The following is a 27,014-nucleotide window of genomic DNA, read 5'->3' on the forward strand; positions in this document are numbered from 1 at the left end:
GTTGGATCTCAAGACGCCACGCCCACCTGAGGCGAAACCAAGCGCCGTTAAGCAAGATAGAATGACTGCTGTTTACGCTGCCCGGTACTACAACTCCCATGATTCCCTGTAATAGAAACGGATTGTAAGAATCACGGAACTTGTAGTTTTTATGAAAGAAACACATTTTCCAGAGTAAATAACATTGTGGCAAAGAGGGGGTTAAATAAACACGTGACTGAGATCGTACGCCAGGCCTGGCTTTGCTTCCTGTAGTCGCAGTTTTTACCCCGTAAGATGGGGGGCGGGAGACGCGGAGTAACCTGGCCGTGATCTCTATGGGCTGGGAGCCATGCAGGGGATAGCCTCAGCCTGCCCAGTACTGCCAGGCCGCAGTGAGTGCTGCTATACCAGCTGTTACTGGTAAGACTGCCATAGTAGGGCCCCTGCCTGATAGCACATGCGCAGATACAGCACGAGTCACTACTGTGTATACATATATATATATATATATATATATATATATATATATATATATATATCACACACACACACTGTATCTGTCATACTATACCACCCCGGCTATAATCACTACAATATAATACTGTATTAGCCGTGTTATCATCACTATATCATATTATATTGGCCTGGTTATACTTACTATGTAATTGGTTTCACAGTGAAGAAAATGTGTGGAAGTTGTGTGAGAATATCAGAGAGCGAACACCACAGAACCTGGATGGATTCTATGCCGTATTCATATCCAATGAAAATAGGATGGTGAGAACAACTGATACCGTTATAGCACATACTGACTAAATACTACTGCTATATACAGCATTACAACCGCTATAATACTACTCCTATGTACAAGAATATAACTACTATAATACTACCTCCAATGTACAAGAATATAACTACTATAATACTGCTCCTATGTACAAGTACAAGAATATAACTACTATAATACTGCTCCTATGTACAAGAATATAACTACTATAATACTACTCCTATGTACAAGAATATAACTACTATAATACTGCTCCTATGTACAAGAATATAACTACTATAATACTGCCCCTATGTACAAGAATATAACTACTATAATACTACTCCTATGTACAAGAATATAACTACTATAATACTACTCCTATGTACAAGAATATAACTACTATAATACTACTCCTATGTACAAGAATATAACTACTATAATACTACCTCCTATGTACAAGAATATAACTACTATAATACTACTCCTATGTACAAGAATATAACTACTATAATACTACTCCTATGTACAAGAATATAACTACTATAATACTACTCCTATGTACAAGAATATAACTACTATAATACTACCTCCTATGTACAAGAATATAACTACTATAATACTACTCCTATGTACAAGAATATAACTACTATAATACTACTCCTATGTACAAGAATATAACTACTATAATACTACTCCTATGTACAAGAATATAACTACTATAATACTGCTCCTGTGTACAAGAATATAACTACTATAATACTGCCCCTATGTACAAGAATATAACTACTATAATACTACTCCTATACTACTACTATAAGAATATAACTACTATAATACTACCTCCTATGTACAAGAATATAACTACTATAATACTACTCCTATGTACAAGAATATAACTACTATAATACTACTCCTATGTACAAGAATATAACTACTATAATACTACCTCCTATGTACAAGAATATAACTACTATAATACTACTCCTATGTACAAGAATATAACTACTATAATACTACCTCCTATGTACAAGAATATAACTACTATAATACTGCTCCTATGTACAAGAATATAAATACTATAATACTGCTCCTATGTACAAGAATATAACTACTATAATACTGCTCCTATGTACAGGAATATAACTACTATAATACTACCTCCTATGTACAAGAATATAACTACAATAATACTGCTCCTATGTACAAGAATATAACTACTATAATACTACCTCCTATGTACAAGAATATAACTACTATAATACTACTCCTATGTACAAGAATATAACTACTATAATACTACCTCCTATGTACAAGAATATAACTACTATAATACTACTCCTATGTACAAGAATATAACTACTATAATACTACTCCTATACTACTACTATAAGAATATAACTACTATAATACTACCTCCTATGTACAAGAATATAACTACTATAATACTACTCCTATGTACAAGAATATAACTACTATAATACTACTCCTATGTACAAGAATATAACTACTATAATACTACCTCCTATGTACAAGAATATAACTACTATAATACTACTCCTATGTACAAGAATATAACTACTATAATACTACCTCCTATGTACAAGAATATAACTACTATAATACTACTCCTATGTACAAGAATATAACTACTATAATACTACTCCTATGTACAAGAATATAACTACTATAATACTACTCCTATGTACAAGAATATAACTACTATAATACTACCTCCTATGTACAAGAATATAACTACTATAATACTTCTCCTATGTACAAGAATATAACTACTATAATACTACCTCCTATGTACAAGAATATAACTACTATAATACTTCTCCTATGTACAAGAATATAACTACTATAATACTGCTCCTATGTACAAGAATATAACTACAATAATACTACTCCTATGTACAAGAATATAACTAAATACAAAGAGAAAAATATAAAGTAGCTCACCCTTGTCGTCCTTTATAGTATCAAGATTGGTGCACGACCCTATTCTCTTTGACTCACTGGAGTGAATTTATACAAAATAGTTTTTCCAAAACCGCAGCTTTGATGTAAGGGTCCGCAACTCGGAGCTTTTAAAACAACTTCTTTATTTCATCTTCTTAAAAAATCAGTTCGCCACCTTAGGCTGAGGCACACATTCATAGACAACACATAGTGAAGACAAAATAGACACTGGACATAGTGAATTTAAAAATCGCTATGAAACTGACGCGTTTCGGAATGTCCAAAGCGTTCCTTAATCATAGTGAAGCTAGCCTAAACTTTGCTAGCAGTGAAAAACTTTATATACACTGTAGAAAAACCTGACAAAGGGTGGGTCTGTCTTTTCTCATTAGTACCAGCTGGTCAACTTGACCTAGGTTCATTTGTTTTTCAAACCCTTCTTAGTCAGACACTACATAAAATGGAAAGAATTGCTAATTATATATGAAGAATATTCCAAAGTGAAGTTATAAACTGCTCAAGGTATCTATCAATCAAACAATTACTGTCAGAACTCCATTCATTGATAAGCAGATTATCGCAAACTTTTTTTCTTCTCCATGCGTAAATGTGCAATATTACATTCTCTATTATAACTCCCAAGGTGATTAACTTGCAGAGTCCAAAGTCCCACATCTCACTAACATGGAGAATGGTAGAGACATCCTCAAATACTATATATGCTATGTAAAGTTTTAAATGGATATCGAGATTTAACCAGACTCCAAGATAACATAACAAACTCTACTGGGGGGAATATATGTTTCATATTAAAGGGATAGTTTGTCCCTAACAAAGGGAGAGAAGAGAAAGAGATGTGTATTTATATTCTCTTCAACCTAAGAAGACCGATGAGACCTAAATTCAAATCTAAGAGAAAGTTTTTACCACACATGAGAATACATATGTTGCAATATTGTACTATCATATTATATACTACAAACAGAGTAGAGATTTATCAAAATATGAATGCTAAGTCAGACTTAGCATTCATTCCATCTGGTTGTCGACAGCCAAAGCGGAGGATCCATAATGCCTCTTTTTTAAGCAGCATTTTTTTTCCCTATTACCTCCTCTGATATTATCATTAACCATCTCGATTCCCCAAAAGGTAAAGTTATCAACATTACCCCCATGTATACTAGAAAAATGTTTTGATGCTCCTGAAATTCCCTCCGTTTCCAACTTCTTACTGTCCCTGATATGTTCGGCTATTCTGACCTTTAATGGTCTAGTAGTGCTGCCTACATAGTCGAATTTGCAGGCTGAGCATTTGATACAATATACTGTATATTTAGAAGTACAGTTAATATTAGAGTTGAATTTTACTTTGAAATTAGTTTTAAAACTACTTAGTTCTTCCGTATCAGCCGTAAAAGGACAGCTTTTACATTTAGGTCTGCCACACCTAAACGACCCCTTTTTTTCCCCTATAGAACTAGTATCAAGAGGTTTTAAAAAACTGGGGGATAAATCATTTCCCAATGAAACTCCCTTTTTGGGAACGAACTGAAGTCCTTTTTCAAGAATTCTTTTTACCGTGTCATCAAGCTCCAAAATAGATAAATTATTTTTAATAATTTTTTTTATAGAATTAAATTGTGGACTATAATTGGTTGAAAACACTGTTGCTTCATCTAAATCATGGTTAGTTTTTACTTTTTCCTCAAAAAGTTTTTCCCTCTCTCTTAGTTCTACTTTGTTTAATGCTTGATTTAATATTTTTTTAGAGTAACCTCTTTTTTGGAGCCTGTTAATAACCTCTTGGCTCTCATGTACATAGTCACCCTCCCTGTTACACGCACGTTTTGCTCGAATTAGTTCCCCCACGGGGATCCCTCTTATCGTGGCTGTAGGGTGGCAACTATCAGCCTTCAAAATTGTATTTCCTGCTGTAGGTTTCCGATACAGCTTTGTAATTACTTTTCCTGTGTCTACACACCCCAGCAACGTGACATCTAAAAAATTAATTGATGAAAAACTATGTTGATGTGTAAAACTGAGACCATATTCATTTTTATTCAGAAAAGAAATAAAATCTGGTATGGGCGCCACATCTCCGACCCACACTATTAGTAGGTCGTCGATGTAGCGCCCATACCAGAAAACCGAATCAATAAACGGATTAATCGGTGAAAAAATAAATTTTTCTTCCCAAAATGATAAAAATAAATTTGCAAGTGAAGGTGAGAAGGGGGCTCCCATAGGAGCCCCCTTGATCTGCAAATAAAAAGTGTTCAAAAAAACAAAATAGTTATGTGTAAGTGAAAAAGAAGTAACTGAAAGAATATACTCACACATCGCTGGGGTGTATAGACTATACTTATAAAGTTGGTAAGCCAGAGCATCGAGGGCATCCCCGTGGGGGATACTAGGATAAAGAGAGCTGACGTCACATGCAAGCCACGATTTGTTTTTATCCCAATCAAATTTATCAAAAATTTTTAATATTTCACGGCTATCTTTAATGTGACCCATGGTGCGGTAAACTAAGGGCTGGAGTATCTTATCCAACCATGCTCCGGGTCGCTCATTAAGGGAGTTACGTCCAGATATTATAGGACGCAACGGGACAGGTTTGACATTTTTATGGACTTTAGGAAGACCATATATAGTTGGTATAGTAGGTGTAGGGTTAAGTAAGTAATCACTCTCTGCTTTATTAAAAATTCCTAAAGCTTCCCCTTCTTTAATGAGGATTTCAAGACCCTTTTTATAGGCTGCAGTTGGATCCTCTTTTAATTTTTAATATGTTTTTTCATCTTCCAGAATAGTATGACAGCCTTCTACATAGTCTTTATAGTCCATAACAATTGTCATCCCCGCCTTATCGGCCCTCTTAATAATGAGATTATTAGTTTTTTTTTAGTTTTTTAATGGCTTCTCTCTCTTTTCTTGTAAGGTTATTGTTTTTTCTACCTCTATTGCTTTTGAGTTTACTTTCCAGCTCAACTAATTCTTCTTCCACCTTTTGTTGAAAAAGGTGGAAGCAAGGATTTCTAGTTTTTGTAGGATAGAAATCTGGATTTTTTCTATCCACTTTGACATTTTCAATACTTTTTATTGTCTTATCATTTTCATAATCCAGATCTACTAAACATTGTGCCGCTACATGCTCTTTTAAAGTTGCGTTTAATGGTAAAGATTTTCTATTCCAAATGATGTTTTCAGAAGTACTAGTAGTCAGTGTCTGTTTGTCATTCTCCTCAAAAAAATGTTTTTTTATTGTCAAAGTTCTAACAAACTTGTTAATGTCCATCACTGTTTGAAACATATTAAATTGTCTCGTAGGAACTAAATTTAGTCCACGATCCAGTAATTCTAATTCAGCTTGTGAAAGATTGGTTGAAGAAAGATTTAATACACCATATTGGTTTTCCGAGTTGGTTAATTCCGTGCCCTCATGGTGTAACGAGGTCTTTTGTTTCTTTTTTCTTTTCCCTCGTCTGGTGACGATTCGTCCCCGTTTTTTGACCCCGAATTATGGCCGTATTGCTTTCGCCTATTTTTATGGGACTCCATACTGCTGTTAAAACTTTCAAAGGTATCACCTGGTTCTTTGTCCGTGTCCAACGAGGAAATGTCAGTTTGATCTACCGAACTGAATGAAACACTCCTTTTATTTCTGGGTCGTGCACCCTTTTGATAATTTTGTTTCAAAATAGATCTTGGGAATGGTGAGGATGTTTTTGGAGGTTTTTTATAGATGTATCCAGAGGTATAGTCTTGTACATCACGCTCAAACTTCTTTTTCTTGATCTCCATGATCTTATTTTCTACAGTTTCGAGTCTCTTATTTACATTATCCTCCCATTCCTTGGCTTTATCAGACATTTTGATTTTATCAAGTTTTTCTTGTATTTGACTAACTTCTTCCTTCACTTTAATGAACTTAGATTCTTCATGTTGTACAATCAACTTCATAAGTTTTAACGAACAATCACTGAGGATATTGTTCCATGATTTTAAAAATATATCGTCGTACAAAAAAGTAGGCAATTTGTGTAGCCTCAGCCCTCTTGGGATCATTTCCCTTTCTATATATTGGGTTAAGGTGATTTTATCCCAAAATAGCTTAAGCTCTTGCACTAGCAATTTCTCCTTATTTCTAATTAACTCTTTAACCTCTTTTAGTTCTTCATTCATTAATCCACTTGAATTACCAAACACTGCTGCAATTTTATCACGTTTGGTGGCTGTAGTGCTATCCATTTTAAACACTTTAATACTTTGAAAATGTATAATACAAATTTCTTCCTAGGGAGCTCAAACTTTATAGAGTCAAAAGTTACCAAATACAAAGAGAAAAATATAAAGTAGCTCACCCTTGTCGTCCTTTATAGTATCAAGATTGGTGCACGACCCTATTCTCCTTGACTCACTGGAGTGAATTTATACAAAATAGTTTTTCCAAAACCGCAGCTTTGATGTAAGGGTCCGCAACTCGGAGCTTTTAAAACAACTTCTTTATTTCATCTTCTTAAAAAATCAGTTCGCCACCTTAGGCTGAGGCACACATTCATAGACAACACATAGTGAAGACAAAATAGACACTGGACATAGTGAATTTAAAAATCGCTATGAAACTGACGCGTTTCGGAACGTCCAAAGCGTTCCTTAATCATAGTGAAACTAGCCTAAACTTTGCTAGCAGTGAAAAACTTTATATACACTGTAGAAAAACCTGACAAAGGGTGGGTCTGTCTTTTCTCATTAGTACTAGCTGGTCAACTTGACCTAGGTTCATTTGTTTTTCAAACCCTTCTTAGTCAGACACTACATAAAATGGAAAGAATTGCTAATTATATATGAAGAATATTCCAAAGTGAAGTTATAAAGTGAAGTTATAAACTGCTCAAGGTATCTATCAATCAAACAATTACTGTCAGAACTCCATTCATTGATAAGCAGATTATCGCAAACTTTTTTTCTTCTCCATGCGTAAATGTGCAATATTACATTCTCTATTATAACTCCCAAGGTGATTAACTTGCAGAGTCCAAAGTCCCACATCTCACTAACATGGAGAATGGTAGAGACATCCTCAAATACTATATATGCTATGTAAAGTTTTAAATGGATATCGAGATTTAACCAGACTCCAAGATAACATAACAAACTCTACTGGGGGGAATATATGTTTCATATTAAAGGGATAGTTTGTCCCTAACAAAGGGAGAGAAGAGAAAGAGATGTGTATTTATATTCTCTACAACCTAAGACCCTTACATCAAAGCTGCGGTTTTGGAAAAACTATTTTGTAAGAATATAACTACTATAATACTACTCCTATGTACAAGAATATAACTACTATAATACTACTCCTATGTACAAGAATATAACTACTATAATACTACTCCTATGTACAAGAATATAACTACTATAATACTACTGCTATGTACAAGAATATAACTACTATAATACTACTCCTATGTATAAGAATATAACTACTATAATACTACCTCCTATGTACAAGAATATAACTACTATAATATTGCTCCTATGTACAAGAATATAACTACTATAATACTACTCCTATGTACAAAAATATAACTACTATAATACTGCTCCTATGTACAAGAATATAACTACTATAATACTGCCTCCTATGTACAAGAATATCACTACTATAATACTACTCCTATGTACAAGAATATAACTACTATAATACTGCTCCTATGTACAAGACTATAACTACTATAATACTACTCCTATGTACAAGAATATAACTACTATAATACTACTCCTATACTACTACTATAAGAATATAACTACTATAATACTACCTCCTATGTACAAGAATATAACTACTATAATACTAATCCTATGTACAAGAATATAACTACTATAATACTACTCCTATACTACTACTATAAGAATATAACTACTATAATACTACCTCCTATGTACAAGAATATAACTACTATAATACTACTCCTATGTACAAGAATATAACTACTATAATACTGCTCCTATGTACAAGACTATAACTACTATAATACTACTCCTATGTACAAGAATATAACTACTATAATACTACTCCTATACTACTACTATAAGAATATAACTACTATAATACTACCTCCTATGTACAAGAATATAACTACTATAATACTAATCCTATGTACAAGAATATAACTACTATAATACTACTCCTATGTACAAGAATATAACTACTATAATACTACTCCTATACTACTACTATAAGAATATAACTACTATAATACTACCTCCTATGTACAAGAATATAACTACTATAATACTAATCCTATGTACAAGAATATAACTACTATAATACTACTCCTATGTACAAGAATATAACTACTATAATACTACTCCTATGTACAAGAATATAACTACTATAATACTGCTCCTATGTACAAGAATATAACTACTATAATACTACCTCCTATGTACAAGAATATAACTACTATAATACTGCTCCTATGTACAAGAATATAACTACTATAATACTGCTCCTATGTACAAGAATATAACTACTATAATACTGCTCCTATGTACAAGAATATAACTACTATAATACTACCTCCTATGTACAAGAATATAACTACTATAATACTACTCCTATGTACAAGAATATAACTACTATAATACTACTCCTATGTACAAGAATATAACTACTATAATACTGTTCCTATGTACAAGAATATAACTACTATAATACTGCTCCTATGTACAAGAATATAACTACTATAATACTGCTCCTATGTACAAGAATATAACTACTATAATACTGCTCCTATGTACAAGAATATAACTACTATAATACTGCTCCTATGTACAAGAATATAACTACTATAATACTACCTCCTATGTACAAGAATATAACTACTATAATACTACTCCTATGTACAAGAATATAACTACTATAATACTACTCCTATACTACTACTATAAGAATATAACTACTATAATACTACCTCCTATGTACAAGAATATAACTACTATAATACTGCTCCTATGTACAAGAATATAACTACTATAATACTGCTCCTATGTACAAGAATATAACTACTATAATACTGCTCCTATGTACAAGAATATAACTACTATAATACTGCTCCTATGTACAAGAATATAACTACTATAATACTACCTCCTATGTACAAGAATATAACTACGATAATACTACTCCTATGTACAAGAATATAACTACTATAATACTGCTCCTATGTACAAGAATATAACTACTATAATACTACTCCTATGTACAAGAATATAACTACTATAATACTACCTCCTATGTACAAGAATATAACTACTATAATACTACCTCCTATGTACAAGAATATAACGGCTATAATACTACACCTATGTACAAGAATATAACTACTATAATACTACCTCCTATGTACAAGAATATAACTACTATAATACTGCTCCTATGTACAATAATATAACTACCGTATTTTACGGACTATAAGGCGCACTGGACTATAAGCCGCATTGCCCATGAGCGCCTTATAGTCCGTCTCGGTTCATATATAAGGCGCACCGGACTATAAGCCGCAGTCCGGTGCGCATTATATGTTCTTGAAAGCAGCGGCAGGCAGACTTTGCCAGCGGCCGCTTAACCCCCCGCGTGCCAGCCGCTTCTATTGGAAGCGCTCGGCAGGCGAGGAGGGGCTCTATCAGCAAAATCATGCTGATAGAGCCCAACCGTAATGTTGTGAAACTTACCGAGCGGTGCAGGGTGGGCGTGCATTCAGGCCTCCTCTTCCTCCGATGTTCCGTCCTCCTCCTCCGCCGCACGCTGATAATGGCCTGGGCGCATGCGCAGTAATAGAAGCATTATGATATTGCGCATGCGCCCCGGCCATTATCAGCGAGCGCCGGAGAAGGACGGAACATCGGAGGAAGAGGAGGCCTGAATGCCCGCCCGCCCTGCACCGCTCGGTAAGTTTCACGTTCTGTTTCAGCGTGACAGCAGGGCTGCCGGACACTTCCCATTCATTTCTATGGGAGCCGGCATGCGAGCGCTCCCCATAGAAATGAATGGACTGCTTTTTTCCATTCATAGAGCACTCGCATGCCGGCTCCCATAGAAATGAATAGGAAGTGTCCGGCAGCCCTGCTGTAACGCCGGCGTGTACTGCTGTGATACACGCCGGCGTTCCGTACTGTGAATGCACCCTTACGGTGCCTTTTATGTATGTATGGAAGCGGCACGCAGACTTTGCAGCCGCTTCCATCCATATATAAGCCGCACCGGACTATAAGCCGCACTTACGATTTCTGAGGAAATCGTAGGTTTTTATGTGCGCCTTATAGTCCGGAAAATACGGTACTATAATACTGCTCCTATGTACAAGATTATAACTACTATAATACTGTTCCTATGTACAAGAATATAACTACTATAATACTACACCTATGTACAAGAATATAACTACTATAATACTACCTCCTATGTACAAGAATATAACTACTATAATACTGCTCCTATGTACAAGAATATAACTACTATAATACTACCTCCTATGTACAAGAATATAACTACTATAATACTACCTCCTATGTACAAGAATATAACTACTATAATACTACACCTATGTACAAGAATATAACTACTATAATACTACTCCTATGTACAAGAATATAACTACTATAATACTACCTCCTATGTACAAGAATATAACTACTATAATACTACTCCTATGTACAAGAATATAACTACTATAATACTACTCCTATGTACAAGAATATAACTACTATAATACTGTTCCTATGTACAAGAATATAACTACTATAATACTACACCTATGTACAAGAATATAACTACTATAATACTACCTCCTATGTACAAGAATATAACTACTATAATACTACTCCTATGTACAAGAATATAACTACTATAATACTGTTCCTATGTACAAGAATATAACTACTATAATACTGCTCCTATGTACAAGAATATAACTACTATAATACTGCTCCTATGTACAAGAATATAACTACTATAATACTGCTCCTATGTACAAGAATATAACTACTATAATACTGCTCCTATGTACAAGAATATAACTACTATAATACTACTCCTATGTACAAGAATATAACTACTATAATACTACTCCTATGTACAAGAATATGACTACTATAATACTACCTCCTATGTACAAGAATATAACTACTATAATACTACTCCTATGTACAAGAATATAACTACTATAATACTGCTCCTATGTACAAGAATATAACTACTATAATACTGCTCCTATGTACAAGAATATAACTACTATAATACTACTCCTATGTACAAGAATATAACTACTATAATACTACTCCTATGTACAAGAATATAACTACTATAATACTACCACCTATGTAGAAGAATATAACTACTATAATACTGCTCCTATGTACAAGAATATAACTACTATAATACTACTCCTATGTACAAGAATATAACTACTATAATACTGTTCCTATGTACAAGAATATAACTACTATAATACTGCTCCTATGTACAAGAATATAACTACTATAATACTGCTCCTATGTACAAGAATATAACTACTATAATACTGCTCCTATGTACAAGAATATAACTACTATAATACTGCTCCTATGTACAAGAATATAACTACTATAATACTACTCCTATGTACAAGAATATAACTACTATAATACTACTCCTATGTACAAGAATATGACTACTATAATACTACCTCCTATGTACAAGAATATAACTACTATAATACTACTCCTATGTACAAGAATATAACTACTATAATACTGCTCCTATGTACAAGAATATAACTACTATAATACTGCTCCTATGTACAAGAATATAACTACTATAATACTGCTCCTATGTACAAGAATATAACTACTATAATACTACTCCTATGTACAAGAATATAACTACTATAATACTACCACCTATGTAGAAGAATATAACTACTATAATACTGCTCCTATGTACAAGAATATAACTACTATAATACTACTCCTATGTACAAGAATATAACTACTATAATACTACTCCTATGTACAAGAATATAACTACTATAATACTCTGCTCCTCTATTTGCTTATGCGATCTTGCATAGAAAACCAAATATTCAGATTTGATTTACAACTGCAGTTTCCAAATGGCAGAAACAAAAGTGTAAACACAACCTCCTTGGAGAAGCGGCCCAAGGCTGTAGCTGTAAGAGACGGGGCATGTCCCCAATAAAGACCACAGTGTCTCCCTGGTACAATGGAAGTAAATAAAGACTCCAAGGTTGCTATAATAGTAACATATGTTACAAGCCCCCTACCCACCCCCCCCACCCCCCAAAAAAATACTGTTTTTTTTTTGTTTGTTTTTTTAAGACTATAAGACACACCTAAGTTTTAGAGGAGAAAAATGGGAGGAAAAAAAAATAGATGTGGGTGCTAACACTGTTATGGTGGAGATCTGCTGCTGGAGGGCTTCGGGTTGTGCAACACTCTTGTATGGAGACAGCAGTGTTGCACAACCTATGCGGCTCTACAACTGTTGCCAAAGGTACAGACAAAATGAATTGATAGAAGGATCCGCTCTACCAGGAATATTTCTTTAAAAAATAACTTTTAATCCATAATGATTAAAAAACACTCCATAGACAGGAACAAAAGTGCAAAAGTAGGAAAAAAGTGATTAAAACCGCATAGGTTTCATTGTGGCTGACATGTTTCGACACGTCTGTGTCTTACTCATAGCCCAATCTCAACTGTTGCCAAACTACAGCTCCCATCATCCCAACCTGTCCAAGCATGGGACTTGTAGTTTTGCAACTGGTGCAGATCCACATTGACAGATGGCCCTGCTGTGGAATTAGCTTATATTAATGTGAGGCAAACCAGTCACATGGTGTAGGCACATACGTGTGGTGCAGGCTTGCTTCTCCTGACGTGCTTGCACCACCTGGTCCCCACACAGTATGATATGCTCCCCACAGTGGCCCCACACAGTATACTATGCTCCCCACACTTGCCCCCATACAGTATAATAAGCTCCCCACAGTGGCCCCTTCACATTATATTATTCTCCCCACAGTGGCCCACACACAGTATAATATGCTCCCCACAGTGGCCCACACACAGTATAATATGCTCCCCACAGTGGCCCCCACACAGTATAATATGCTCCACAGACATCCATTGCTACGTTTGTGCACTGGGGTATCTTCAGGCCCCAGAGTATAATAATCGGTGGCCCTGGGGAAGTGATTAAATATAACAAATGCTCATACTCCCGTGTCCTGGGCACCTGTGCTCCATCTAGCACTTTCCAGCATCTTCTTCGGCCCTCTTCCGTCTGAGACTGAGGTCAGGCATTCCAGACGTCACTGTTGGGGCCTGTTATTGGGCCTCAGCGGTCACGCGGGGTGCGATAATGACATTACACCAGTGCTCTTGGGGATGGGACCTGAACTGGAAATGCCCCGCACTGGATGCTGGGGATCGTCAGAAGCCCGGAGAGGTGAGTATAAGTGTTTGTTAGTTTTACCTTCCTCCCATGGGCAGACTATGTGTATAGTGGTCAGTGCACCAGGCTTCCCAATTGTTATGGTGCTGCGGGGCCCGGTCATCTCCAACTGGCTACCAACTGGCTGTGTGACTCTGCCTTACCATGGCCCCCTTATTTGTCTCTCGGTGAAGCTGGACACTTAGGATGGTATGGGAGTCAATATTTTGGAGCTTCTACAAACTTTTCATCATTCTGAAGGTCCGCACAACAGATGGATAAATGTGTCTATAACTACAAACAGGATTCTTAGTTTAAGACAATGCAAAGTCCCTTTCTTCTGTTGTGTGGAGACGTCTTCCCCGTAGCGGTCAGTGTGAGGTTTCCTCCCTGTAATATACTCGTTATTGTTCTGTATCTTTATATTCTCGTCTTCCCTGATCTCTGACATGTATAATCTTCTTGTCCGTCCATAGTGTGCTCGCTCTGATACATTCACCATGTTTGTTACTTGCAGATACCCATATGGAAACAACAGTCTGCAAAAAATGAAGGTCCAGTAATATGGGTGCGTACTCCCCCCCCCCCCCCCCCAAACTCAGACTCCCAATGTAATATCTACAGGATTAAATTCAATTATTGAAACGCAGGTTTGCCTAATATAACTCAGGATCAGTACGGGATAAGTCCTGGTTCATATCTGTGTTCGATATTCAGTTTGGGGACCCCCGGAATGGAATACCGAACGCATTAAAAAGCGGTTAGCTAAGAAACTACATGGACCCCATAGACTAATGGGGTCCGTGTGTTTTCCGCACTGTGTTTGCACGAATCATGTGGAGAGAGAAAAGTGCTGCAAGCAGCAGCATGACTCGTGTGGAAAACACAAGTACCCCATTATAGTCTATGGGGTCCGTGTGGTTTCTTAGCTAAATAATGTAATGTATATACACAGTGATAGCACCAGCAGAATAATGAGCGCAGCTCTGGAGTATAATACAGGATAAGTAATGTATGTACACAGTGACTGTACCAGCAGAATAGTGAGCACAGCTCTGGGGTATAATACAGGATAATTAATGTAATGTATGTACACAGTGACTGTACCAGCATAATAGTGAGCGCAGCTCTGGAGTATAATACAGGATAAGTAATGTAATGTATGTACACAGTGATTGTACCAGCAGAATAGTGAGCGCAGCTCTGGAGTATAATACAGGATAAGTAATGTAATGTATGTACACAGTGACTGCACCAGCAGAATAGTGAGCGCAGCTCTGGAGTATAATACAGGATAAGTAATGTAATGTATGTACACAGTGACTGCACCAGCAGAATAGTGAGCGCAGCTCTGGGGTATAATACAGGATAAGTAATGTAATGTATGTACACAGTGACAGCACCAGCAGAATAATGAGCGCAGCTCCGGCATGAGCAGAGCTTGCCGTATACGCCGGCACTCCCCATTCACTTCAATGGGACTGCACGGAGTGAAAGAAGCAGCCCATTCATTTCTATGGGGAGCGCTCGTATCCCCGCTCCCATAGAAATGAATGGAGCTGCTTTAGACGCCGCTTATTCTGAACGTGTTTTACGTTCAGAATAAGCTAGCGTTTACTCAGTGTGAATGCACCCTTATACAGGATAAGTAATGTAACGTATGTACACAGTGACTGTACCAGCAGAATAGTGAGCGCAGCTCTGGAGTATAATACAGGATAAGTAATGTAATGTATGTACACAGTGACTGTACCAGCAGAATAGTGAGTGCGGCTCTGGAGTATAATACAGGATAAGTAATGTAATGTATGTACACAGTGACTGTACCAGCAGAATAGTGAGCGCAGCTCTGGAGTATAATACAGGATAAGTAATGTAATGTATGTACACAGTGACTGTACCAGCAGAATAGTGAGCGCAGCTCTGGAGTATAATACAGGATAAGTAATGTAATGTATGTACACAGTGACCGCACCAGCAGAATAGTGAGCGCAGCTCTGGAGTATAATACAGGATAAGTAATGTAATGTATGTACACAGTGACTGCACCAGCAGAATAGTGAGCGCAGCTCTGGAGTATAATACAGGATAAGCAATGTATGTACACAGTGACTGTACCAGCAGAATAGTGAGCGCAGCTCTGGAGTATAATACAGGATAAGTAATGTATGTACACAGTGACCGCACCAGCAGAATAGTGAGCGCAGCTCTGGAGTATAATACAGGATAAGTAATGTAATGTATGTACACAGTGACCGCACCAGCAGAATAGTGAGCGCAGCTCTGGAGTATAATACAGGATAAGTAATGTAATGTATGTACACAGTGACTGCACCAGCAGAATAGTGAGCGCAGCTCTGGAGTATAATACAGGATAAGTAATGTAATGTATGTACACAGTGACTGTACCAGCAGAATAGTGAGCACAGCTCTGGAGTATAATACAGGATAAGTAATGTAATGTATGTACACAGTGACTGTACCAGCAGAATAGTGAGCGCAGCTCTGGAGTATAATACAGGATAAGTAATGTAATGTATGTACACAGTGACTGTACCAGCAGAATAGTGAGCACAGCTCTGGAGTATAATACAGGATAAGTAATGTAATGTATGTACACAGCGACTGTACCAGCAGAATAGAGAGCGCAGCTCTGGAGTATAACACAGGATAAGTAATGTAATGTATGTACACAGTGACTGCACCAGCAGAATAGTGAGCACAGCTCTGGAGTATAATACAGGATAAGTAATGTAATGTATGTACACAGCGACTGTACCAGCAGAATAGAGAGCGCAGCTCTGGAGTATAACACAGGATAAGTAATGTAATGTATGTACACAGTGACTGTACCAGCAGAATAGTGAGCGCAGCTCTGGAGTATAATACAGGATGTAACTCAGAATCAGTAATGTAATGTAGTCAGTACAACTCTGGAGTATAATATACAATAGTCACCAATATTAGGTGGGATCAGACATCCGACAGCGCCATAGATCACCTGATGTCATCGGCTGTCAGACCTGTACACAGGGTAGGTAGCTGACATCTCTTTCCACTGTATAGTGACTATTCACTATATTACTCCAGCTCGGCTCCCATTCACTCCAGAATTCGCCTTCCTGAATATTCTGTAGCAGTGTATAGAATATTGGCTGAGCATATACACCGCTGCTGCATTCACATGGGGCAATTGTCCAAGGTTTTGTGGATTCCTAGCAATGGGACCCCCGGCAGTCAGACATGAGATCTGTCCATAGTGAAAGTCCCCGTAATATAAGATCTATCTCCATATTGAGGACTAATCTTTGTATATTTTGTTCCTGCAGGACTATCATGTTGTTCTGCTTCATGACTGTGGCGATGGGCAGAGGGTTATCTACGATCTGGATACAGTGCTACAGTTTCCATGTCCTTGTGATACCTACATTAAGGAAGCTCTCCGCTCAGATTATAATATCCATAAAGACTTCAGAAGGTAAACTGCTCCTTTATCAAATGTGCCGGAGTATCAGACAGTCCTAGGAAAGGTCTTGTCTTCTCTCTTCATTGTTTGACTCTGCTCAGGTTTCAGCTTCTCATTTGTGGAGTTAAGACATTTTTCTTAATAAATATTAAAATATTTTGGCTCCTTTCTATGAAATCCTGCCCTGAGATTTACTTTCTGTCCCTCCTGTGTTTTGAAAAACCAAACTGTGCCCTGAAGGCCTAATAGAGGCACGTCCTTAAGGGGTTAAAGCTAGGTGGGCACGGGTCATTCCTATATAAAAAAAACATTCATAGAGTAGACGCAAGTATTCTTCTTCAGCAGCTGTTGTTTTAAAGCTGTTGCAGTTCTCTGTCTGTCCACTTGATGTCAGTGTTTTATTAGAATAATTGCTGGAACATTTTCCTTTGCCCTGTGTGAACAAGGTTTTGCAGTTTCCAGTCAGTCCATACATCAAGTAGAGTAAGCAGTACGACCTAACAAGATGTGATATCTCTTTGATATAACAGGACATACATGTTCTTTTCTAGGAAGCTGAGGTTAATACAGGCAGATGAGTATCTTCGGACTTTCGCTTCTGACAGATCTCACATGAAAGATGCCAATAATGAGTGGAGGAAACCACCGCCCCCTTACCCTTGTATAAAGACATCAGGTGGGTGATCAACAGGGGCTACCTGTATATTCACCTGTATCAATGCAGGTATTATCTAGGTGCTAGACGTATAGTGACTCATGACTGTGATCCTCAGAGCAGAACTTCCTGAGTTACATCCTGTATTATACTCCAGAGCTGCGCTCACTATTCTGCTGGAGTAGTCACTGTAGTACATACATTACATTACTTATCCTGTATTATACTCCAGAGCTGCGCTCACTATTCTGCTGGTACAGTCACTGTAGTACATACATTACATTACTTATCCTGTATTATACTCCAGAGCTGCGCTCACTATTCTTCTGGTACAGTCACTGTGTACATACATTACTTATCCTGTATTATACTCCAGAGCTGCGCTCATTATTCTGCTGGTGCTGTCACTGTGTACATACATTACTTATCCTGTATTATACCCCAGAGCTGTGCTCACTATTCTGCTGGTACAGTCACTGTGTACATACATTACATTACTTATCCTGTATTATACTCCAGAGCTGCGCTCACTATTCTGCTGGTACAGTCACTGTGTACATACATTACATTACTTATCCTGTAGTGATCCTGAGTTACATCCTGAATTATACTCCAGAGCTGCGCTCACTATTCTGCTGGTGCAGTCACTGTGTACATACATTACATTACTTATCCTGTACTGATCCTGAGTTACATCCTGTATTATACTCCAGAGCTGCACTCACTATTCTGCTGGTACAGTCACTGTGTACATACATTACATTACTTATCCTGTATTATACTCCAGAGCTGCGCTCACTATTCTGCTGGTGCAGTCACTGTGTACATACATTACATTACTTATCCTGTATTATACTCCAGAGCTGCACTCACTATTCTGCTGGTGCAGTCACTGTGTACATACATTACATTACTTATCCTGTATTATACTCCAGAGCTGCGCTCACTATTCTTCTGGTACAGTCACTGTGTACATACATTACTTATCCTGTATTATACTCCAGAGCTGTGCTCACTATTAGGCCGGTACAGTCACTGTGTACATACATTACATTACTTATCCTGTATTATACTCCAGAGCTGTGCTCACTATTCTGCTGGTGCAGTCACTGTGTACATACATTACATTACTTATCCTGTATTATACTCCAGAGCTGCACTCACTATTCTGCTGGAACAGTCACTGTGTACATACATTGCATTACTTATCCTGTATTATACTCCAGAGCTGCTCTCACTATTCTGCTGGTACAGTCACTGTGTACATACATTACATTACTTATCCTGTATTATACTCCAGAGCTGCGCTCATTATTCTGCTGGTGCAGTCACTGTGTAAATACATTACTTATCCTGTATTATACTCCAGAGCTGCGCTCACTATTCTGCTGGTACAGTCACTGTGTACATATATTACATTACTTATCCTGCATTATACTCCAGAGCTGAGCTCACTATTCTGCTGGTACAGTCACTGTGTACATACATTACATTACTTATCCTGTATTATACTCCAGAGCTGCGCTCACTATTCTGCTGGTGCAGTCACTGTGTACATACATTAGTTATCCTGTGCTGATCCTGAGTTACATCCTGTATTATACTCTAGAGCTGCGCTCACTATTCTGCTGGTACAGTCACTGTGTACATACATTAGATTACTTATCCTGAATTATACTCCAGAGCTGCGCTCACTATTCTGCTGGTGCAGTCACTGTGTACATACATTACATTACTTGTCCTGTATTATACTCCAGAGCTGTACTCACTATTCTGCTGGTGCAATCACTGTGTAAATACATTACTTTACTTATCCTGTATTATACTCCAGAGCTGCGCTCACTATTCTGCTGGTACAGTCACTGTGTACATACATTACATTACTTATCCTGTATTATACTCCAGAGCTGCGCTCACTATTCTGCTGGTACAGTCACTGTGTACATACATTACATTACTTATCCTGTAGTGATCCTGAGTTACATCCTGAATTATACTCCAGAGCTGCGCTCACTATTCTGCTGGTGCAGTCACTGTGTACATACATTACATTACTTGTCCTGTATTATACTCCAGAGCTGTACTCACTATTCTGCTGGTGCAATCACTGTGTAAATACATTACTTTACTTATCCTGTATTATACTCCAGAGCTGCGCTCACTATTCTGCTGGTACAGTCACTGTGTACATACATTACATTACTTATCCTGTATTATACTCCAGAGCTGCGCTCACTATTCTGCTGGTACAGTCACTGTGTACATACATTACATTACTTATCCTGTAGTGATCCTGAGTTACATCCTGAATTATACTCCAGAGCTGCGCTCACTATTCTGCTGGTGCAGTCACTGTGTACATACATTACATTACTTATCCTGTACTGATCCTGAGTTACATCCTGTATTATACTCCAGAGCTGCACTCACTATTCTGCTGGTACAGTCACTGTGTACATACATTACATTACTTATCCTGTATTATACTCCAGAGCTGCACTCACTATTCTGCTGGTGCGGTCACTGTGTACATACATTACATTACTTATCCTGTATTATACTCCAGAGCTGCACTCACTATTCTGCTGGTGCGGTCACTGTGTACATACATTACATTACTTATCCTGTATTATACTCCAGAGCTGCGCTCACTATTCTGCTGGTGCAGTCACTGTGTACATACATTACATTACTTATCCTGTATTATACTCCAGAGCTGCGCTCACTATTCTGCTGGTGCAGTCACTGTGTACATACATTAGTTATCCTGTGCTGATCCTGAGTTACATCCTGTATTATACTCTAGAGCTGCGCTCACTATTCTGCTGGTACAGTCACTGTGTACATACATTAGATTACTTATCCTGAATTATACTCCAGAGCTGCGCTCACTATTCTGCTGGTGCAGTCACTGTGTACATACATTACATTACTTGTCCTGTATTATACTCCAGAGCTGTACTCACTATTCTGCTGGTGCAATCACTGTGTAAATACATTACTTTACTTATCCTGTATTATACTCCAGAGCTGCGCTCACTATTCTGCTGGTACAGTCACTGTGTACATACATTACATTACTTATCCTGTATTATACTCCAGAGCTGCGCTCACTATTCTGCTGGTACAGTCACTGTGTACATACATTACATTACTTATCCTGTAGTGATCCTGAGTTACATCCTGAATTATACTCCAGAGCTGCGCTCACTATTCTGCTGGTGCAGTCACTGTGTACATACATTACATTACTTGTCCTGTATTATACTCCAGAGCTGTACTCACTATTCTGCTGGTGCAATCACTGTGTAAATACATTACTTTACTTATCCTGTATTATACTCCAGAGCTGCGCTCACTATTCTGCTGGTACAGTCACTGTGTACATACATTACATTACTTATCCTGTATTATACTCCAGAGCTGCGCTCACTATTCTGCTGGTACAGTCACTGTGTACATACATTACATTACTTATCCTGTAGTGATCCTGAGTTACATCCTGAATTATACTCCAGAGCTGCGCTCACTATTCTGCTGGTGCAGTCACTGTGTACATACATTACATTACTTGTCCTGTATTATACTCCAGAGCTGTACTCACTATTCTGCTGGTGCAATCACTGTGTAAATACATTACTTTACTTATCCTGTATTATACTCCAGAGCTGCGCTCACTATTCTGCTGGTACAGTCACTGTGTACATACATTACATTACTTATCCTGTATTATACTCCAGAGCTGCGCTCACTATTCTGCTGGTACAGTCACTGTGTACATACATTACATTACTTATCCTGTAGTGATCCTGAGTTACATCCTGAATTATACTCCAGAGCTGCGCTCACTATTCTGCTGGTGCAGTCACTGTGTACATACATTACATTACTTATCCTGTACTGATCCTGAGTTACATCCTGTATTATACTCCAGAGCTGCACTCACTATTCTGCTGGTACAGTCACTGTGTACATACATTACATTACTTATCCTGTATTATACTCCAGAGCTGCACTCACTATTCTGCTGGTGCGGTCACTGTGTACATACATTACATTACTTATCCTGTATTATACTCCAGAGCTGCACTCACTATTCTGCTGGTGCGGTCAGTGTGTACATACATTACATTACTTATCCTGTATTATACTCCAGAGCTGCGCTCACTATTCTGCTGGTGCAGTCACTGTGTACATACATTACATTACTTATCCTGTATTATACTCCAGAGCTGCACTGACTATTCTGCTGGTACAGTCACTGTGTACATACATTACATTACTTATCCTGTATTATACTCCAGAGCTGCACTCACTATTCTGCTGGTACAGTCACTGTGTACATACATTACATTACTTATCCTGTATTATACTCCAGAGCTGCACTCACTATTCTGCTGGTGCGGTCACTGTGTACATACATTACATTACTTATCCTGTATTATACTCCAGAGCTGCACTCACTATTCTGCTGGTGCGGTCACTGTGTACATACATTACATTACTTATCCTGTATTATACTCCAGAGCTGCGCTCACTATTCTGCTGGTACAATCACTGTGCACATACATTACATTACTTATCCTGTATTATACTCCAGAGCTGCACTCACTATTCTGCTGGTGCAGTCGCTGTGTATATACATTACATTACTTATCCTGTATTATACTCCAGAGCTGCACTTACTATTCTGCTGGTACAGTCAGTGTGTACATACATTACATTAATTATCCTGTATTATACTCCAGAGCTGCGCTCACTATTCTGCTGGTACAGTCACTGTGTACATACATTACATTACTTATCCTGTATTATACTCCAGAGCTGCACTCACTATTCTGCTGGTACAGTCACTGTGTACATACATTACATTACTTATTCTGTATTATACTCCAGAGCTGCACTCACTATTCTGCTGGTGCGGTCACTGTGTACATACATTACATTACTTATCCTGTATTATACTCCAGAGCTGCGCTCACTATTCTGCTGGTACAATCACTGTGCACATACATTACATTACTTATCCTGTATTATACTCCAGAGCTGCACTGACTATTCTGCTGGTACAGTCACTGTGTACATACATTACATTACTTATCCTGTATTATACTCCAGAGCTGCACTCACTATTCTGCTGGTACAGTCACTGTGTACATACATTACATTACTTATCCTGTATTATACTCCAGAGCTGCACTCACTATTCTGCTGGTGCGGTCACTGTGTACATACATTACATTACTTATCCTGTATTATACTCCAGAGCTGCACTCACTATTCTGCTGGTGCGGTCACTGTGTACATACATTACATTACTTATCCTGTATTATACTCCAGAGCTGCGCTCACTATTCTGCTGGTACAATCACTGTGCACATACATTACATTACTTATCCTGTATTATACTCCAGAGCTGCACTCACTATTCTGCTGGTGCAGTCGCTGTGTATATACATTACATTACTTATCCTGTATTATACTCCAGAGCTGCACTTACTATTCTGCTGGTACAGTCACTGTGTACATACATTACATTAATTATCCTGTATTATACTCCAGAGCTGCGCTCACTATTCTGCTGGTACAGTCACTGTGTACATACATTACATTACTTATCCTGTATTATACTCCAGAGCTGCACTCACTATTCTGCTGGTACAGTCACTGTGTACATACATTACATTACTTATTCTGTATTATACTCCAGAGCTGCACTCACTATTCTGCTGGTGCGGTCACTGTGTACATACATTACATTACTTATCCTGTATTATACTCCAGAGCTGCGCTCACTATTCTGCTGGTACAATCACTGTGCACATACATTACATTACTTATCCTGTATTATACTCCAGAGCTGCGCTCACTATTCTGCTGGTGCAGTCACTGTGTACATACATTACATTACTTATCCTGTATTATACTCCAGAGCTGCGCTCACTATTCTGCTGGTGCAGTCACTGTGTACATACATTACTTATCCTGTATTATACTCCAGAGCTGCGCTCACTATTCTGCTGATTATTACCTATTGTGTTCTGATGCTATGTATCAGTAGATTTTGTGCGGTTGTTACCGAGGTCCAGTTTTCTAGCTCTGGATTCAGTCCCGTACTGGCCGCTCCCAGTTCTGTAGGCAGCAGTGGGGCTGTATATCCCAGAATCTGTCTGGCTCGTGCTGATCTGATCTGGATGGAGATGTGACAGATGTCTGCTCTTGTATAAACCTGCTGAGAAGTGTTTACATGGCTCCTCACACAAACATCAGCCTGTGACCAGGACGTCTGCCGCAGATGTTACTCTGGTGCATTGCTGGAGCACATGGATTTAAAGGGGTTATCCAGTTTCTAAAATTGATCCTTGGGATAGGCCATTAGGATTTTGCTCCAGGTATTGATTCTTTCCCTCGCTTCGCTCTCCTTACTGGACCCAGTAATCCTGTAATACATAATGTGGTTACATTTGGCGAGCCCCATCACTGCGAGTTCCCAGCACTGTAGAAAGAGGCAGCTATCGTTTTTGCAAACCGCAATACGGGGCAAGATATCGAATGGGAATGTTGGCAGCAGCAGAAGAAGACTGTTCTGATTCTATGAGCAGTAAACCTTATATAGAAGGACTGGTGTAGTTGACATGGCATCAAGTGGGGATAGAAAATCATATGGCTAATGAGGTCATAGGTATGATGACAGCAGATGAGGAGGAGGGTGCTGGTTATGGCGAGGAGCAGTGACCTGTTACAACGGTAGAGGAGGTTTATGCTACAGTCGTCATGTAGTAACGTGAGAGAGTTTAGAATACCCATCATACCCATCAGATCCTAGCCAAGATGGCGGCAGCAGAGGAGGAACGTGCTGATTCTGGGGAGTAACAGTGACTATAGAGGAGGACTATGTTGCAGCCGTCATGTCTTGAAGTTGTTGGGGTCACTGTAGTCAGATCCTAGGGAGTAATGTGATAGGATCATATCATAGGAGTGATGACAGCAGTAAGAGTGTGCTGGTCTTGTGGCAGACAGTGACCTATTCAGTTACGTGACTGTTTTGAGAATAGGCCTACATGTGACAAGTGGGAGGTTACAGAGTGATGTTAATACGGTATCCCAGCAGTGCAGAGTGTTTCAGGAGATACATATGAATATGATCCAGAGGACTGGTCTACTGGTGATATAGATATAGAGCAGGGCATGCTGGGAATTGTCTAAAAACATAATCGGTGCAATTACTTTCTGCAACCTCTTTCCTTCCCCTCTGCAGCATCTTCTATGAACCTGGATGACTTCATCAGCATGGACCCGCGGGTAGGTTACGGCACAGTGTACACTTTGGATGCTTTCACAGAACGTTTCGGTACACCTGTCTGACGTATCGCGCCGCTCCAGTTCACGAAGACAAGCCATAGTGAAGAACAAGTTTCCACTGTGCATTATTCATTGGAGACATTGTGAAGTTTCCGCTGCTCGGCTGATTCGTGCAGTCCGGTGCACAGGAGGGAACAATGAGGCATTGACTGTTCACACAGAGCACGGCCTGCCAAGACTTCATTTAAAGGGACATTACACCTAGAAACAAAAAGAGAAGCAAAACCTTTCTGGAAGCTCATCCTGGAGAGAGAACCGATTATATTCCCTCCTGGTCCTCTCCTTCATGAGCTAAAACGGGGAAGGTCTTAGCATGTCATCCAGCAGTACAACAATAAGCCCCGCCTCTTCCTTCTTTCTCCACATCCTGTTTCATTTGCACCAGCACTGAAGGGGTAGAGGAAGATGGAGAAAGGCTTTATATTTTTTTTAAAGGGGAAAATACTAAAGAAGGCAGCTACTGTGGTTAGATGGGGAGAGATAAACAAAGCACATATTTTGGAAATTTTTATTCCTTTTGATGTTCTTTGGCATTATTATTTGTTCTCCTCTGGTATGTTCTGTTATACTAGGGTGCCAGATATGCAATAAATGGTTCATTATATTGGGTTTCTCGGTGTCATTTATTTATATTCTTCTAAATAGGAGTAGTATTATAGTAGTTATATTCTTGTACATAGGAGGCAGTATTATAGTAGTTATATTCTTGTACATAGGAGTAATATTATAGTAGTTATATTCTTGTATATAGGAGTAGTATTATAGTAGTTATATTCTTGTACATTGGAGTAGTATTATAGTAGTTATATTCTTGTACATAGGAGCAGTATTATAGTAGTTATATTCTTGTACATAGGAGTAGTATTATAGTAGTTATATTCTTGTACATTGGAGTAGTATTATAGTAGTTATATTCTTGTACATAGGAGCAGTATTATAGTAGTTATATTCTTGTACATAGGAGGTAGTATTATAGTAGTTATATTCTTGTACATTGGAGGTAGTATTATAGTAGTTATATTCTTGTACATAGGAGTAGTATTATAGTAGTTATATTCTTGTACATAGGAGCAGTATTGTAGTTATATTCTTGTACATAGGAGCAGTATTGTAGTTATATTCTTGAACATAGGAGCAGTATTATAGTAGTTATATTCTTGTACATAGGAGCAGTATTGTAGTTATATTCTTGTACATTGGAGGTAGTATTATAGTAGTTATATTCTTGTACATAGGAGTAGTATTATAGTAGTTATATTCTTGTACATAGGAGCAGTATTGTAGTTATATTCTTGTACATAGGAGCAGTATTGTAGTT

The 27,014-nt window shown here is 37.9% G+C and overlaps 1 protein-coding gene across 1 annotated transcript; it reads left to right on the forward strand.

Annotated features, from left to right (window-relative positions):
- The first annotated feature begins 224 nt into the window (after positions 1–224).
- Positions 225–26,300, forward strand: NTAQ1 (N-terminal glutamine amidase 1). Its single transcript, XM_075270123.1, has 6 exons — positions 225–402; positions 660–759; positions 14,731–14,781; positions 17,543–17,691; positions 18,231–18,355; positions 25,593–26,300. The coding sequence occupies exons 1-6, from the start codon at positions 332–334 to the stop codon at positions 25,697–25,699; spliced, it is 603 nt and encodes a 200-aa protein (XP_075126224.1). The 5' UTR covers positions 225–331; the 3' UTR covers positions 25,700–26,300.
- Positions 26,301–27,014: the final 714 nt, after the last annotated feature.

This window comes from Leptodactylus fuscus, chromosome 4 (assembly GCF_031893055.1).
Source record: "Leptodactylus fuscus isolate aLepFus1 chromosome 4, aLepFus1.hap2, whole genome shotgun sequence".
Taxonomy (NCBI): domain Eukaryota; kingdom Metazoa; phylum Chordata; class Amphibia; order Anura; family Leptodactylidae; genus Leptodactylus; species Leptodactylus fuscus.